The sequence below is a fragment of the Cervus elaphus genome, chromosome 33 (assembly GCF_910594005.1).
Source record: "Cervus elaphus chromosome 33, mCerEla1.1, whole genome shotgun sequence".
NCBI classification, from domain to species: domain Eukaryota; kingdom Metazoa; phylum Chordata; class Mammalia; order Artiodactyla; family Cervidae; genus Cervus; species Cervus elaphus.
The window spans coordinates 41336601-41352923 of record NC_057847.1 but is presented as its reverse complement, the minus strand read 5'-3'; the positions used below and the strand labels follow the sequence as shown (position 1 = coordinate 41352923).

At 38.3% G+C, this 16323-nt stretch overlaps 1 protein-coding gene across 4 annotated transcripts in view; it reads right to left on the bottom strand.

Annotated features, from left to right (window-relative positions):
• ACVR1C (activin A receptor type 1C) overlaps positions 1 to 16074 on the bottom strand; it is an 86660-nt gene extending 70586 nt beyond the window's left edge. For 2 of the 4 annotated variants that reach the window (XM_043894640.1, XM_043894641.1), the window contains exon 1: positions 15767 to 15990. In XM_043894640.1, coding sequence (XP_043750575.1) covers positions 15767 to 15839 — 73 coding nt within the window. In that variant the 5' untranslated portion in view covers positions 15840 to 15990. Of the gene's footprint in view, positions 1 to 12257; positions 12850 to 15766 lie in introns of those variants that run through there. The other 2 variants (XM_043894638.1, XM_043894639.1) reach the window with 2 other exon arrangements.
• Positions 16075 to 16323: the final 249 nt, after the last annotated feature.

The following is a 16323-nucleotide window of genomic DNA, read 5'->3' as shown; positions in this document are numbered from 1 at the left end:
AATCAATGACTTCTTCAGTTTGACAAAATATATTTGAAAAGCCATTAAAAAGAATTCATCTGAATCAGTTCTAATGAGATGGATGAAACTGGAGCCCATTATACAGAGTGAAGTAAGCCAGAAAGATAAACAGCAATACAGTATACTAACGCATATATATGGAATTGAAAAAGATGGTAACAATAACCCTATACGCAAAACAGAAAAAGAGACACAGATGTACAGAACAGACTTTTAGACTCTGTGGGAGAAGGCGAGGGTGGGATGTTCAGAAAGAACAGCATTGAAACAAGTATACTATCAAAGGTGAAACAGATCACCAGCCCAGGTTGGATGCATGAGACAAGTGCTCAGGGCTGGTGCACTGGGAAGACCCAGAGGGATGGGATGGGGAGGGAGGCGGGAGGGGGGAACAGGATGGGGAACACATGTAAATCCATGGCTGATTCATGTCAATGTATGGCAAAAACCACTACAATATTGTAAAGTAATTAGCCTCCAACTAATAAAAATAAATGGAAAAAATAAATAAATAAAATAGAAAAAAAAAGACAAGTATGTCGGTAGAGAAATGAAGTAGATGAACAGAGAAAGAAAAACTGTCAATAAACATAAAAAGATTTGATCTCATTAATAATCAAAACAGAAAATTAATACAACAAAGATATAATTTTTATTCAATATTATTTTGTAAGTTATAACACCCAGAAATGACAAGAGGGGATCAATTAAATTTCATCTTTATACACAGATGGAGTTTCATTTACAAACTTTAGGGAGTACAATTTGACATATTTGCCTCAAGAGTCCTAAAAAGGTTTATCATCTTTGCAGTTGTATTCCCACTTCCTCTATATGAAATAATCAGAAAAACAAAATTTTATTTAACATTTCTACTGCAAAAAAAATAAAATAAAATTTCTACTGCAGAATTATTATTCACAAAAGTAAAAAATGGAAATAACCTACATATCTCCAAATCAAAATGTTTAAATAAATTTTGATAATACATATGATGGCATAATATTCTGTATTTAATAATATTCAACTAGAGCACCGTGCTCAGTCATTTCAGTTGAGTCCACCTCTTTGCAACCGCATAGACTGTATCCCACCAGGCTCTTCTATCCGTGGGATTTTTCAGGCAAGAACACAGGAGTGGGTCGTCATGCCCTCCTCCAGGGGACCTTCCCGACCCAGGGATCAAACCCAAGTCTCCTGCGGTTCCTGCTTTGCAGGCAGATTCTTGTCCACTGAGCCACAGCGGAAGCCCATTTAATTAGAGTGGCTCACTACTCTATCAAATGAAAAGTAGAATCATAAAATCAAATGAAAAGTAGACTCATAAAACATATAGGATATGATCTTAATTTACATACATATGCATAGAAATAAGGATTAGGAGGAAATATATCAAAACATTAATAGTGCTTATCTCTGAGGTATCAAACTAAATGATGATTTTCACATTTTTCAACACTTTTTCCGAATCTCCTATAATGAACACATATTAATGCTGCAATCAGAAACAACAAGATTTTAACATCACTTTTCCCTCTGTTAAAGTACTTAGCTCATCGACAGTCACTGAGGATATCATAGGGATATCTTCAGCCAACTCTTCTGCATGTGCCTTTAAAAAAACACTGATGGTAGAGTCTGGTGTTCACCCACATGTGCACTACCATGTTACCCCATTGCTTATAGCAACTCTACTTTTGAGTTCAAAAATTTTAATTTCTGCCCTGAAAGTAGGCTAGCATATTTGAAAATAAGGCATTCCCTGAAAATTCAGATATATGAGTATCACATAATGACCCCTGCTCTACACTGGAAGCTTACCTGATCTCGAGGACGTAAACCAACAAACTAGCCTAGCTTGATGATCTTTCTACAACATTTCCTCTCATCTTTTGTCTTAGAAGAGGGTCAAAATCAGCATGGTGACTTTCCCCGAGTGTGTAGAAGACAATCAAGAAAATGCTGACTGCCCACTGGGTGCATGACACTGTATTAAGCAAGGGGTACCTCTAACCTGACTCAGCAAAATAAGGTTTGTTAATGCATTAATGGCTCTTTGTATAGACTGCAGCTGTAAGCAAAATTCTCCATAAGCAAGCTTAATGCTATAGTAAACAAACAAAAAGAGCCCAAGCAGCCCATAAGTGCTCTCTTGAAGATGACAAATGACCTTTCAAGTTGAACCAAATACGTTAACCTAAAAGAGCAGGTAAGCAATACCATTTTTACAATGGACTTTATCTGTGTATGGATAATGACCCTCAGTTGCAATTGCCTAAGAGAAGAAAAAAATCCCTACTCCATGCTAATGAATGAGACATAGACTTATTTATCCTAATTTGATTTCATTTCTCTCTATGCCATTTTACAGACTGAAGATGATATACACAAAAACATTTTAATATGTACAGAAACCCCTTTCTTATATAACAGAAGTTAACAAAAGTAAATCAATTATTTGTAATCAATTTTTTTTTGTTTTGTGTTATAAATGCAAGTGGTTAAAATTTTTTTAAAAAAGTAGGTTAGGAAAAATTGAAATGAAAAGGATCTGTCCAGTCTCACATTCCAGAGGCACCTACTCAATTATTTTTGTATTAGGGTATTATCTTATCTTAGGGCATTAATCTAAAAATACAGTGCTGTTCTTGATTAACCAATTTGAATAGCTATCTGCTGACTTTACATGCCCTCCAATTTGAGAAGTAGGTCAAGTTTATTGAGATATAATTTACATACTGTAACATTCCTCCTTTTTAGTATACAGATTTTAGTTTTGACAACTTCAGCTCAGTCATGCCTCCCCCAAATTTCCTCTTACACCTTTTAGAAAACTTCTCCTTCCACCCCAACCCATGGCAAATGATGTTTTCTGTTCTTATACATTTGCCTTCTCTAGAATGTTGAATAAATGTAGCTTTTTGGTTCTGGCTTCTGCCATTCAACTTTAGGCATCTAAGATTCATTCATGTTGTTGCATACAACAAGTCATTCAATGAGGATGAACCTAGAGATTATAATACTAAGTGAAGTAAGTCAAGCAAAGACAAATATCATATAATATCATTTATAAGTAGAATCTAAAAAAAGATACAAATGAATTGTTTACAAAACAGAAATAGAACATTTTTAAAATTTTTAATTAAAGAAAGTTCATTGAATGAAGGTTCAACAATTTGTTGATTCATTCACAAGTTAAAGGACATATTCCCCCAGTTTTTGCTGATTAGGAACAACTCTGTAAGAAATATTAATATACAGATTTTTATATGAAATAAGTTTCATCTCTCTTCTCTAAATATCTAGGAGTGAGATTACCACATTTTATAAAAAGTGTATTTTAAATTTATAGAAAGTTACCAGTGTTTTTCAAAGTAGCATTTTATATTCCTAACAGTAGTATTTAAGAGTTCCAGGTACTTAGCAGTCCTGCCAGCACTTGGTATTGTCATCTTGCTATTTGTTTGTTCATTGTTTTGTTTTTTAGCCATTGAAAGAGGTATGTGGTGGCATGTCATTGTGGTTATAATAAGCATTTCCTCATTTTTCTGGTGTGCTTATTTCTATTCAGGTATCTTCCTGTTCAGGTCTTTTGCTCACTTCTTGCTGGGTTCTTTGTTTCCTTGTTATTGAGTCCTGAGAATCCTTCATGTATTCTGAATTAAGTGTTTTACAAAATATGTGTCTTGCAAATATTGTCTCCCGGCTTTCAGCTTGTTTTTTCATTCTCTTATTAGCACCTTTGAAGGAATAGAAGTTTTAAATTTTGATAAAGTCCTATTTATCAATATTTTCTTTTATGGATCATGTTTTTGGTGCTTGCATCTAAGAAATGCTGCCTAACCCAAGAGTAGAAGCTTTTCTTCTAAGTTTTTATAGTTTTAGATTTTATTTTTACACTCATGACCCATTCTGACTTAACAATTATAACCATGCCAGGCATGTTTTGAGGTTCTTTTCTGACTCTCTCTTTTTTTTTTTTTTTTTTTGCCTATTTTTCCAGCAACATGTGTTGAAAAGAATGTCCTTTCTCTATTGAATTGCCTTTACACCTTTGTAAAAAAATCAATTGATCATTAATGTGTGGACCTATTTCTGGTTTCTCTATTCTATTCCATTAATCAATGTTCCTCTCTTCTTTTGCCAACAACACACTATCTTAATTACTCCAGATTTATAAGCCTTGGATCAGGCACTTGAAGATTTCACTTTTCTTCTTCTTTTTCCAAATTGATTTGGTTTTCATTTCCCTTTACATGTAATTCCTACCTGCCAATGCAGGAGAGATAAGAGATGCAGGTTCAATCCCTGGGCCTGGAAGATCCCCTGGAAGAGGGCATGGCAACCCACACCAGTATTCTTGCCTGGAGAACCCCATGGACAGAGGAGCCTGGCATGCTAGTCTATAGCGTCACCAAGAGTCAGACACGACTGAAGTGACTTAGCACATAATTTTTTAAAGCTTGGTGAATTCTGCAAAAATCCCTGCTTGGATTTTTATTGTGATTACATTGAGTCTATAGACCTATTTGAAAATAACTCACATATTAGCAACACAGAAACTTCAGTTCAGAGAATATAGTATATCATTCCATTTATTTAGGTCTTTGAATTCTTTCAACTGTGTTTCATGTTTTCCAAAATAGAGATTTTCCACATATTGTGTTAGATTGACACCTAAGTATTACATGAATTTTTTGATGCCACTGTACATGGTTCCTTTCTCCAATTTTTAAATTTCCATTGCTATTATATAAAGATACAATTGATTTTTTTATATTAAGTGTATCATGCAACCTTGAACTTCAACAAGAACTTATTGGTGCTAAAACTTTTTTTGGAGATTCTTTAATATTTTCTATCTATAAAATCAAATTATCTGTGAATAGACAAATTTGCATGTATTCCTATGTAATCCATATGCTTTATATACATTTTTCTTATCTTAATGCATTGGCTAGGACTTTCCATTTGATACTGATTAGAAGTAGTAAGAACAGACATCTTTGCCTTGTCCTCACTCTTAGTGAGAAGCATCCAGTCTTTCACAGATAAGTACAATGTTAGCTATAAGTTTTCTGAAAAAGCTCTTTCTCATGTTAAGAAGTTCACTTCCATTCTTAGTTTGGTGAGAGTTTGTATTACAGATGTTGAGTATTGTCATTTGGTTTTTGTGAACCTATTGATATTGCCATATTTTTTCTTTACTGAAATGGGGAATTGTAATATTAGATTTCCTAACATTGAAAAGTCTTGCATACCCAGGACAAACCCTGCTTGATCATCATGTATTACCCTGTTATTATATTGCTGAATTCAACTTGATATTTTGTTGAAGATTTTTGCGTCTCTATGAGAGATATGGGTCTGTAAGCTTTTCAGATGAAAAACAATTTGGTTTTATTGATTTTCTTTGTTTTATTTTTCCTTCAATCATTTTCTATTCTTATCACTATTTCATTCCTCTACCTACTTTGAACTTAATTTATTCCTTTTTAGTCTATCTTTTTAAGTTGGTACCTTAGATCAAAAGTTGACAGACTTTTTCTTAAAGGGTCTGCTGCTATTACTGCTAAGTCACTTCAGTCGTGTCCAACCCTGCGCGACCCAATAGACGGCAGCCCACCAGGCTCCTCTGTCCACAGGATTCTCTAGGCAAGAATACTGGAGTGGATTGCCATTTCCTTCTCCACTTAAAGGTTCAGATAGTACATATTTTAGTTTCATGGGCCCTACAGTCTCTGTTGCAGCTACTTAATTCTGCCATTGTAGTATAAAAGCAAGCATAGACGATACATAAATAGGTGTTGCTGTGTTTCAATAAAACTTTATTTACAAGTTGGACAGCCAGTGGGTCATAGTCTGCTGACCCTTTCTTAAGTCATCACTTAAGACGTTTCTTTTTTTCTGCTATAAGCATTTATAGCTCTAAACTTCCTTCCCAGCAACTGCTTCAGCTCATCCATAAATTGTGCTATACTGTGTTTTTGTTTTCATTGAGTTTAGAATATTTTCTATATTTTGTGATGTTCTGGGACCTGTGGGCTATTTAGATATGTGTTGATTAAATTCCAAATATTTTGGGAATTTCCAGATTGTTTTGTTACTGACTTCTAATTTAAATCATTGGGGATGAAAGGGCATCATCTGCATGATTTTAGTTATTTTTAATTTCATTTTTATTTATTTCAAAGTCTAATGTGCATCTGACCTGCGGAATGTACCATGTGCACTTGAAAACAACATGTATTCCATTGTCAGGTGAAGTGTTCTATAAATGTTATTCAGGTAAGTTGCTTAATGTTGTTATTCAAATCATCTTTATCTTCACTGATTTTCTGTCTTCTTGTTTTATCAACCACTGAGAGAGGATTGTTAATACTTTCAATTTATATTTGAATTGGGCTATTCTTCTTTTTAGTTTTTGAAATTTTTGCTGCATATATTTGAAAAGTTTGTTAATGGGTACATGCACATTAAGATTATTATGTCCTCTTAATGTATATTTATTATTAGGAAATCTCTTGCTTTATCCCTGGTAATACTTATTATTATGACATGTCTTTCTTTATCACTGGTGATATTCTTTGCTATAAAATCTACTCTCTCAATATTAATACAGATATCCCAGCTATGCTTAATATTTGTATTGTTTATCTCTCTTTTCATTTGGTTACTATTAATATAGTAACCATTCAGTTTTTTGGTGCTGAATGTCTGCATATTAGAGATTTCCCATCTTCATATTCTTAACTTTATGTGTACATATGTACACCTGCAAACATACATGCATGCATGTGAAGTCACTTCAGTCATGACCAACTCTTTGTTACCCTATGGTAACAGCCAAGCTCCTCTGTCCATGGGATTCTCCAAGCAAGAATACTGGAATGGGTTCCTGCAGGAGGCCATGGCCTCCTGCAGGGGATCTTCCTGACCCAGGGATCAAACCCACATCTCTTAGGTCCCCTGCATTGGTGAGTGGGTTCTTTACCACTAGCACCACCTGGGAAGCCCACATACATACCTGCTGCTGCTGCTGTTGCTAAGTCGCTTCAGTGGTGTCTGATTCTGTGCAACCCCATAGACGGCAGCCCACCAGGCTCCTCTGTCCCTGGGATTCTCCAGGCAAGAGCACTGCAGTGGGTTGCCATTTCCTTCTCCAATGCATGCATGCATGCTAAGTCACTTCAGTCGTGTCCAACTCTTTGCAATCCTGTGGACAGCAGCCCATCAGGCTCCTTAGTCCACAAGATTCTCTAGGCTAGAATACTGGAGTAGGTTGCCATTTCCTTCTCCGACATACATACCTATGTGTGTATAAATGGTTTTCTTGAAGAGAACATATGGTTGGGTATTGTTTTACATCTAGTCTTCCATACTTATCTTTTAACTGGAGTGTTTAGAGCATATACACTTAATGTATGTATCAATGTGGTTATGTTTAAATGTTATCTTTTTATTTTTATATCTCTCCTTTTTTCCTCAATTTTTGCCTTCATTTGGTTTAATTGACTGTTAGTAATCTATATTATTTCTAATATTAGTTTATAAGCTACATCTCTGCTTCCTTTTTAGTTATTACTACAAGATTAAAATATGCACCTTTAAATTATCATAGTTTAATCTAAGAACCTTATTATCATATTCTTCTATTTCTCTCTTCTTGTCTTTTGTGCTATTAACCTCATGTTTTACATGTTTGAAAGAAATCAATAAAATTAATAAATCTCCAGCTAGACTGATCAAGGTAAAAAGAAAGAAAATTCAAATGCTCAATGTCAAGAATAAAAGAAGGGATAGCACTACAAATACTATAGGTATTAAAAAGTAATAAGGAAATACTATGAAAATCTTTATGATAATGATAATATCCAAAGGAGAGTTCAAGTCCAGCTGTTTTAACAAAGTCAACTTTCTTCTACATGCAAAAAAGCAACACTTTTTAACATAATAGAGCTAATATTTATAGAGAACAGCTATAGGAGAGAAAGATTTTAAAAGGGAGAGAAGTTCATTCAACTATGCATTTATTACTCTTTAAGGAATCTTCTGCTAATCATATAATTATTTCTTATTCAGTATTTCAAATTTAGAGTGTATGGGCTATTTCCTGGAAATACACATTTCCAGGAATTTGGAATTTGAGTGGAATTTGAGTGCCAATGCAGGAGATGCGGGTTCGATCCCTGGGTCAGGAAGATCTCCTAGAGGAATGGCAACCCACTCTAGTATTTTTGCCTGGAAAATCCCATGGACGGAGGAGCCCGATGGGGTACAGTCCCTGGGTTCACACAGAGCTGGACATGACTGAGTGACTAACACACACGCAGTCTTTCTATGGTTTTAGAGAGGTAAAGCTTCACAATGCAGATCTTTACCCTTGAAGAGCAATAAAGAAAATAGAAAGGGGAAAAAAAACACACATTTCTAGAGGATCAGGCCAGGAAAATGTCATGGGATGAAGCTATGAGATGTGATGAATTAATATTCTTTAATATACTTTGGCTCTGTTTTAAAACAATCTGGTTCCTGAAAACTGTTAATATGGATTACCGCCCTCTGAGTTAACATCTCTAAACTAAGCATGCATTTATGAAACTAGACATTTTGCATTAAAATGATCATTGTCCAGATCCTAATGGATTAGATTTTTTTTCTAATCTGGTTTTTGACCAGAGTATTAATTCAATCATGACACTGAATGAAAAATGTACAGGGAGCTTAATCAACATACAGAGATGTGGCATCTATCTTTGTCATTTTACCCTAGCATGAGACAAAAATGATAAAACAAATTAGAAGAAAATATATGTGTTTTACTTGCAAAATTAGAGCAACTAATCATTTTCTCCATGTGAAAAGTTTAATGAAAAAGTAGATTGATCTAAATTGGGATGCTTAAGTCACTGACACATTTAAATTGTTTTAAAAAAATAATAAGCCAAGCTCTTGAGTCATACTGAATGATTCACCCATGAATTCTTGAGGGGATTAATTTAAAACAATTCCAAAGAAACAGTATCTTCGCATACCTACTCTAAATAAGAAGAAGAAAACAATGGAAGAGGGAAATTATTCTAGAGGAGAAAAAGGGAAGCATCAGGACAGAACAGAACCTTGTTGGTCAATCAGAGCAGGTGAATTCAAGAGCCACGTGATAAGGCAAAAGAGTGAAAAATAATGGAGGGTTGGCTTCTGTGGAAATAAAAGTCTTCCTCGTCTCTTTCACACTCCTACTCACCTCCTCTGTGTTACTTTTTGCTAGATTCCTAAATGCAAAGGAGTAGTGATCATTATTGTTCAGGTTCCAGGGAACCAAAAGGCCCACATGCTTCAAGGATCCAGTTTTCAAAGAACATGAAAGGCACAGGGCTCTTGGTCACGGCCCTGTCTCCTACTTCTTTGCACAGCAAGAATGGGAAGGGCAGCATCCACTTCATCATAGAACACAACCAGCCACCCTTCTCCACAGACTCTGCCTTTCTCCTACTTAGCAGTCAACCCTGAGATTATGGCCTGGAACTGTCAGAGCTGCCATGAAGGCTGGAGCACCATGAGCTACTGAAGATAGAGGGCCCCCACTTTGTCACTCCGGCTTCATCCAAGAATTGCAAGACCTTTTGATGATATCGTAGTGTCAGGATCTAGGATTCTGACTTATCACAAACCCCCTTTCTTTATCCTAGGTTATTTAACTTTTTAAAGTTTAGAAAAAGGGAGGATATTAGAGTTCTACCAAACAATTTGAGGCCAAAGTACCAGGTGACAAAGAAAGTTACTCTGATTTATTTTCCCTTTGTTTTCTACATGTCCCCCTTAGTAACTCCCCTTAGACTGGAGGAGACCCACAGCTGAACCGAGACAGTATTCAGGTATTCCTAAGTCTGTTAGCAAAAGTGGAATTTATTTTTATTATTACTATTAAAACTACTTTTTAACAGCTTTGTTGAAATAAAATAATATTCCATACAATTTGCCAATCTAAAGTATATAATTTGATGGCTTTAGTATATTCATATACTTGTGCATTCATCTGGAATTTCTATATCACTTATGAACATATTCCAATATTATCCCAATTTCTTAAACAACATAAAGATAAACCTTGAGATTTTTTCCTATTAGCTGTGAAATTTTTTTAATATGAAGTCATAAGTAATCGGAGAAGGCAATGGCAACCCACTCCAGTCCTTTTGCCTGGACAATCCCATGGATGCAGGAGCCTGGTGGGCTGCAGTCCATGGGGTCGCTAAGAGTCGGGCAGGACTGAGCGAATTCACTTTCACTTTTCACTTTCATGCATAGGAGAAGGAAATGGCAACTCACTCCAGTGTTCTTGCCTGGAGAATCCCACAGACAGAGGAGCTTAGTGGGCTGCCCTCTATGGGGTCGCACAGAGTTGGACATGACTGAAGTGACTTAGCAGCAGAAGCAGCAGAAGCAATCAAAAAATCCAAAAAAAAGCCACACAGATATAAATGTTAAAGAATGATAGATAATACACACTCTATTCTTAAACCTTTTCCTTTTTCTCCTGTTTAGTTCTGTTTTCTATTTATATTTGAAAATTAATCCTGTTGTTTGATTATTTATTAAAATAAACTATTTATATACATACGAACATATCTGTTTGAGCTAATTAATGGTTCATGCCCACAGTTGATCATTTATAGGATACTTTTCCCCTACATATTTCAAAATGAAGCCAACACTAATTATTTGGTAGCAGGTCAAGACTTAGCTAGAACAGGAACTACACAGCCTCTGGATGACATTTATGTATCCCTGACCCTCTCCTGAAGGACTTGAAATCACTCTCTTAGGAATATGTTCTGGAACCTCAAACTGTGTCAGGTTATTAAGTCGTATGTGACTCTATTCATTCTCCTCTCTCCTTAACTTTTTCTTGTTTACAATAAGAGATGCAGGTTCTGCCAAGAAAAATACAACAAGCTTGATCTCAGCTACTGCCTAGAGTTCTTTCAAAAGGAGAATACAGTTGGCCTCCTTATCCATAGGTTCCACATTTGTGGATGCAACCAACCACCTCCAGAAAGTTCCAAAAAGCAAAAACCAAATTTGCCATGTGTTGGTGGGCTTCTTAGATGGCGCTAATGGTAAAGAACCTGCTTACCAATGCAGGAGACATGAGACGCAGGTTCAGTCCCTGAGTTGGGAAGATCCCCTGGAGGAGGACATGGCAACCCACTCCAGTATTCTTTCCTGGAAAATCCCCATGAATAGAGAAGCCTGGCAGGCTACAGCCCATAGAGTTGCTAAGAGATGGACAGGACTAAAGCAATTCAGCATGCAAGCACAGCAACTCTTTACATAGTTTTTACATTGTACTTACAACTATTTACACAGTGTTTACATTGTATTAGTTCATATAACTAATCTAGAGATGATTTAAAGTATATGGGAGGATGTACATAGATTATATGCAAATACTACAGAGTTGTATGTAAGGGACTTGAACATCCTCAAATCTCTGTATCCCAGGGTAGAACCAGTCCCCCTGTACTCTAAAAATGGATTTGAAAGTAACAATCACATTAAAAAAAAAAAAAAAACATAACCTTGGGAAAACCCAACTGCTTTCACATAATAATAATCATTCACAGACTCTAGAGAGTACTTCTTTTTCACACATCCTTTCATGTTAAGGTACTCCTTCCTGTAAGTTAGTAAAGTCTGGGTATCCCTCACTGTTGACTAAGCCATGGAGACATCCAGTTCAAAGGCTTGGAAGTCACCTATTCAGAGATACATATGGAGATGGCAGCAGAACAAGAACAGAAGTTTTAAGAGACAAGGACAGGAAAACAGGTTCATTTTCTAATGCAAAAGCTTGGAATTCATATAGTTGAAGCAGTTCATCTCACTACAATACTTTTTTTTTAGTGTTAGATTGTCAGATAAAAGTACAGAATGCCGAGCTAAATTGATATTAGACAGCAATTAATTTTTAATATATGTATGTCCCATGTTATATTTGCAACATACTAAAAAATTATTTGTTGTTTATCTGAAATTCAGTTCAACTGGACATGCTATGATTTGCTAAGCATATGACTATTTAATGTGGCTTTTAAAATTATCTGTAAATGCCTTTGGCTCTAGATTTTTAAGCTTCAGGTTAGTCTTACCCACAAAACTCCAGACTCAATACAACCAACTGCTCACTTGACACCTCCACTCAGTGCTTAACAGACATTTAAAGCTCAACATACCCAACACCAAGCTCCAACTCTCTGCCTCCATGCCTCAGTCCTCCTCAGACTGCTCCTGCAGTTAGCCTCACCCCTCTTAACGATCTCTTCTATTACTTAGGTCAAAACTGGGTGTTATCCTTTGCTCCTCTCATACTCTCACACCTCAAATACTTCGTTTTTGCATCCTCGTAGTAAAACGGAGGAATTCTCAATGGGTGCAGGCAGTAGAGACGATGAACAAATATGCCCCCAAGTACTCCCGCAGAGTTGCTTCTAGTCCAAAGAAGTCTCTTTTTCAGAAGCACAGAGCCTCTTGCTACATTTGTGTCAGTCAACCAATAAATGACTGTCCTTAAAGAAAGGCAAAGGTGACATCTTTTGCATGATAAACTCAGTCAGTCCAAAGCTTTCACTTTCAGCGCAGCTTAAAATGTAGAGTAGGAACTGCTAACTGCTGTTAAGTGGGAAAACAAGACAAAACTTATTACCTGAAAGCCCCACTCCCACTCGAGTTATTAAATGAAAGTTATCTTTTCACTTTTAGAGTAACAGCGCCTAGACTTCTAGAGGCCCAATAATCCTTTCCAACTAGAAGACAAAGGACTTTCATAAAATAAGTAGAGGATATACAATGTGTAAATCTGTATAACACCCAAGTCCAGCTTCAAATTTGAGAACTCCAGGACATTTTCTGACAATTTTTTGTTTAGTACACATGATAAATGTTGTGAGGGCATGTCAGGTCTTCCTTATCAAACACCAAGGAACACAGAAACTAGATAATTAGAGCAACTCAGAGCAACCTAATTTTTTTAGCCAGTCCAGACCAATAAACATTTTCTCTAAGTTTCTACCAGATCAGCAGTTACCCTCTGAGATTCTCAACAAGGAGCAATGATTTCTACTCTGCTGTCAAGGCTTAACATGCCTAAGGTGCTAGAGATGCTGGAGGAGAACAGCCAAAGCAAAAAGGGTTTATTGGTTCATCAATATTTTCAGATATTTCAGGTCCTAGGCCTGGTGCTCAGCAGAGTCAAATTGGAAAGTGGTGTTTTCTGTCATGCAATTTTGCTATGTCACTGTGTCAATAGCAACTTTTCATATAACATGTCAATCACTGCATGTATGTTTTCAAAAGATGGTAAATGTAATTAACAATGCAGTTTGTAAGTGACTAGGTCAAAACGAATGAAGGTAACTACATGAGAAAAACAATTTAAAAGATGAAATAAATTACCTTGAATCCCCTATCAAATAATCAAAGATTTTTATAAATACAAGAATCAAAAATGCAATGCACAATCTACATTTTTTCTGTGGGACACAAAGAGAAGTAAAGCTTCTTAAAGAGATTAGAAAATGATTTCATTCCACATAGAAAAGTTCACTGTAAAAGTTCGATTTTGATAAGTACTTTTCTACTATATTGCCACATTATCTCCATATCAGGCATTTTCCATAGCCTTTGCCCAATAGCTCAGTTGGTAAAGAATCCGCAATTCAGGAGACCCCAGTTCAATTCCTGGGTTGGGAAGATCCCCTGGAGAAGGGATAGGCTACCCACTCCAGTATTCTTGAGCTTTCTTGGTGGCTCAGCTGGTAAAGAATCTGCCTGCAATGTGGGAGACCTGGGTTCAATCCCTGGATTGGGAAGATCCCCTGGAATAAGGGAACAGCTACCCACTTTCTTGCCCAGAGAATTCCATGGACTGTTTAGTCCATGGGGTTACAATGAGTTGGACACGACTAAGCAAGCAACTTTCACTTCTTTTTTTCAAATTTTCAGGAAATAAGCAAATTTGAAGGGACGATCTAATTTTCTTTGTTTTTTGCACATTTTAACTTCAAAAGTTTCCATGCCTTTTTGAGAACATAGCAGGGCATATTTTCCTATGTTGCTATGCCTAGTGTTTCTAAACACTGAAACTTTCTAAAGATTTTGTCACATAATAAAATAAACCTTTCAAGCTAGATTAAAAAATAATTGCATCTACTGTTTAAATGTCTGCAACAAAACTATTAGTTCCCTGAAACAAAAAAGGGTGTACAGATAGCCTTCAGAGGCAACTTCAGAGGTGCCCAGTCAGAACTGTGATCTCCAGCAGACTGTGTATGCATGTGTGTAAGTGTGTAAATTCAATTAAATCATCAAGAGCACTTCGAATACTCCAAGTTAGTGGAGTTTCTGCCCATTTCTTATAAAGACTTTCCATAGCCATTTTTCTTCCCATTGATGAATTTACTGACTCTGAACACAAATGTTTCCCTTTATCACATCATCTTCCTGCTAAGTCTCTGGGTAACCGCTCTCCTAAAAGGCTGGCCTTTTCAAAGATAACTGAAATGTTTTAATCCTCATATTGCATCAACTGATCACTTCCAACAATTAAATTCTCATTTAAATACAACTTTCGGTAAGTCTCTCAGACCATCTGAAACGCTGACTCTGCATGTGACAGCAATCATACTATTCAAAACATTCTCCCCAATATGTCGCTAAGAGGAAAACTGCCCGCCCTGTAGTATAGCTATTAATGTCAAACAGATTGTCATCTAAGAAAATAAAAATGCCTCAAAATCATCTTTGGACAAAGTACAGCCCAACGGAAAAACACCGTAGTTTTTATGTGCAAATAACTTAAATGTCTTTTTGGAATGTTTAAAGAATGAGTTAGCAAGGAATCTGCTCCTGGTCCTTCTCCATAACCCAGAATAACGTTATAATGAAACGAGTTTTAGAGTTAAAGGGTTTTTCCTCATAGCACACTATAATTTTACTAAAAGATGCATTTGCCCCAGTTCTAGTAAACATTATAAAGAAATGTTTAATTTCTAGCTTGGGCCGAGGGTTCTATTTAGCCTATCAAAGCACAGACCTGTTATAAACGCTGGGATTCTTGCCAGAACATTTTTCCCCTGCAACTCTTAGTAAAGATCATACCTCGAAAGCACTGTGCCTTGCAAACCACGCAGATGTAAGCTCCCACTCCCACCTACGGAGCTTGGCACCAGCGGCTTTTGAGGTAACCCTCATCTCTTAAAACTCAGACTGAATTGCCACCACCACTGCCTACCCTCCCACCACCGTCTCCTCATCCTTGCTCAGCTCTCCGGAGCTCAGCACGGAGCGTCCCTAAAGCCCCAGCAGAGTGAACTCAGGGTGTCACCCAACTGCCAGCTCTGAGCACACCCACAAACACTCTCCTACTCCCTCCGCTGCAAACTGCCCCCCAATCTGTCACTCAGCTCCCCTCAGCTCCCCCCTAACACCATACCCCCACGTCCCTGTAGCTTTTTCCCTCCTCCTAGTGGCTTCATCCACGACACACCTGTCTTCCCTGCTAGCAGACGTCAGGTGCCCACGCTGCGCCCTGTCCCACGCCCCTCTCAATCCAACTGGCGCTACCCACCCCTCCCCGAGGAAGGTCATTTCGCTCGGAGCACATTCTTCCCCCATCCCTCGCCCACCCGCAAACAGCCCCCGACTTCCACCCTCGCGGGCTCGGAGAAAAGAAAGCCTGTGGTACCTGCCGAGAGTGCGGCGGCGGCGGCGAGCAGCAGAAGAGCCTGGCGGAGCGCGGCGCGGAGCGCTCGGGTCATGGCCACAGGGCGCCGCGCCCGGGCTGCGAGGCCCGGGAGAGGAGCGGCCGGGGCAGCGCGGGCCGCTTTGAAGTTCCCGGGGCGCGGAAAGGAAGCGCAGCCCGGCACCCTTTTGAAGTGTGCGGTTGGCTCTATTCAGCGCCGGCGTCCCCCTCCCCGGCCTCCCCCATCCCCCGCCCCCCGCGGCTGGCTGTGCGCGGGGCTCCAGCCACTGGCCCCGCAGCGGGGCTGGCAGGGGCGGGGGTGGGGGGCGACAGAGCCCGCCCCTGCCGCGCCTCCGCCCCTGGGCTCTCCGGCTGCTGCCGGGGGCCTGGCGCTGCCCAGCAGGCGGGCAAAGGCGGCTCGTGGGAGAGGCGGTGAGATCGCCCAGAGGCGGGGCGGGGATGGGTAGGGAGCGGAATAAGAAAGATGGTGGGGTGGCGCGGAGTCCCCAAGACGGGGTACGCTGAGAAGCGGGTCGGGACAGGAGGGAAAGCTCTACTGA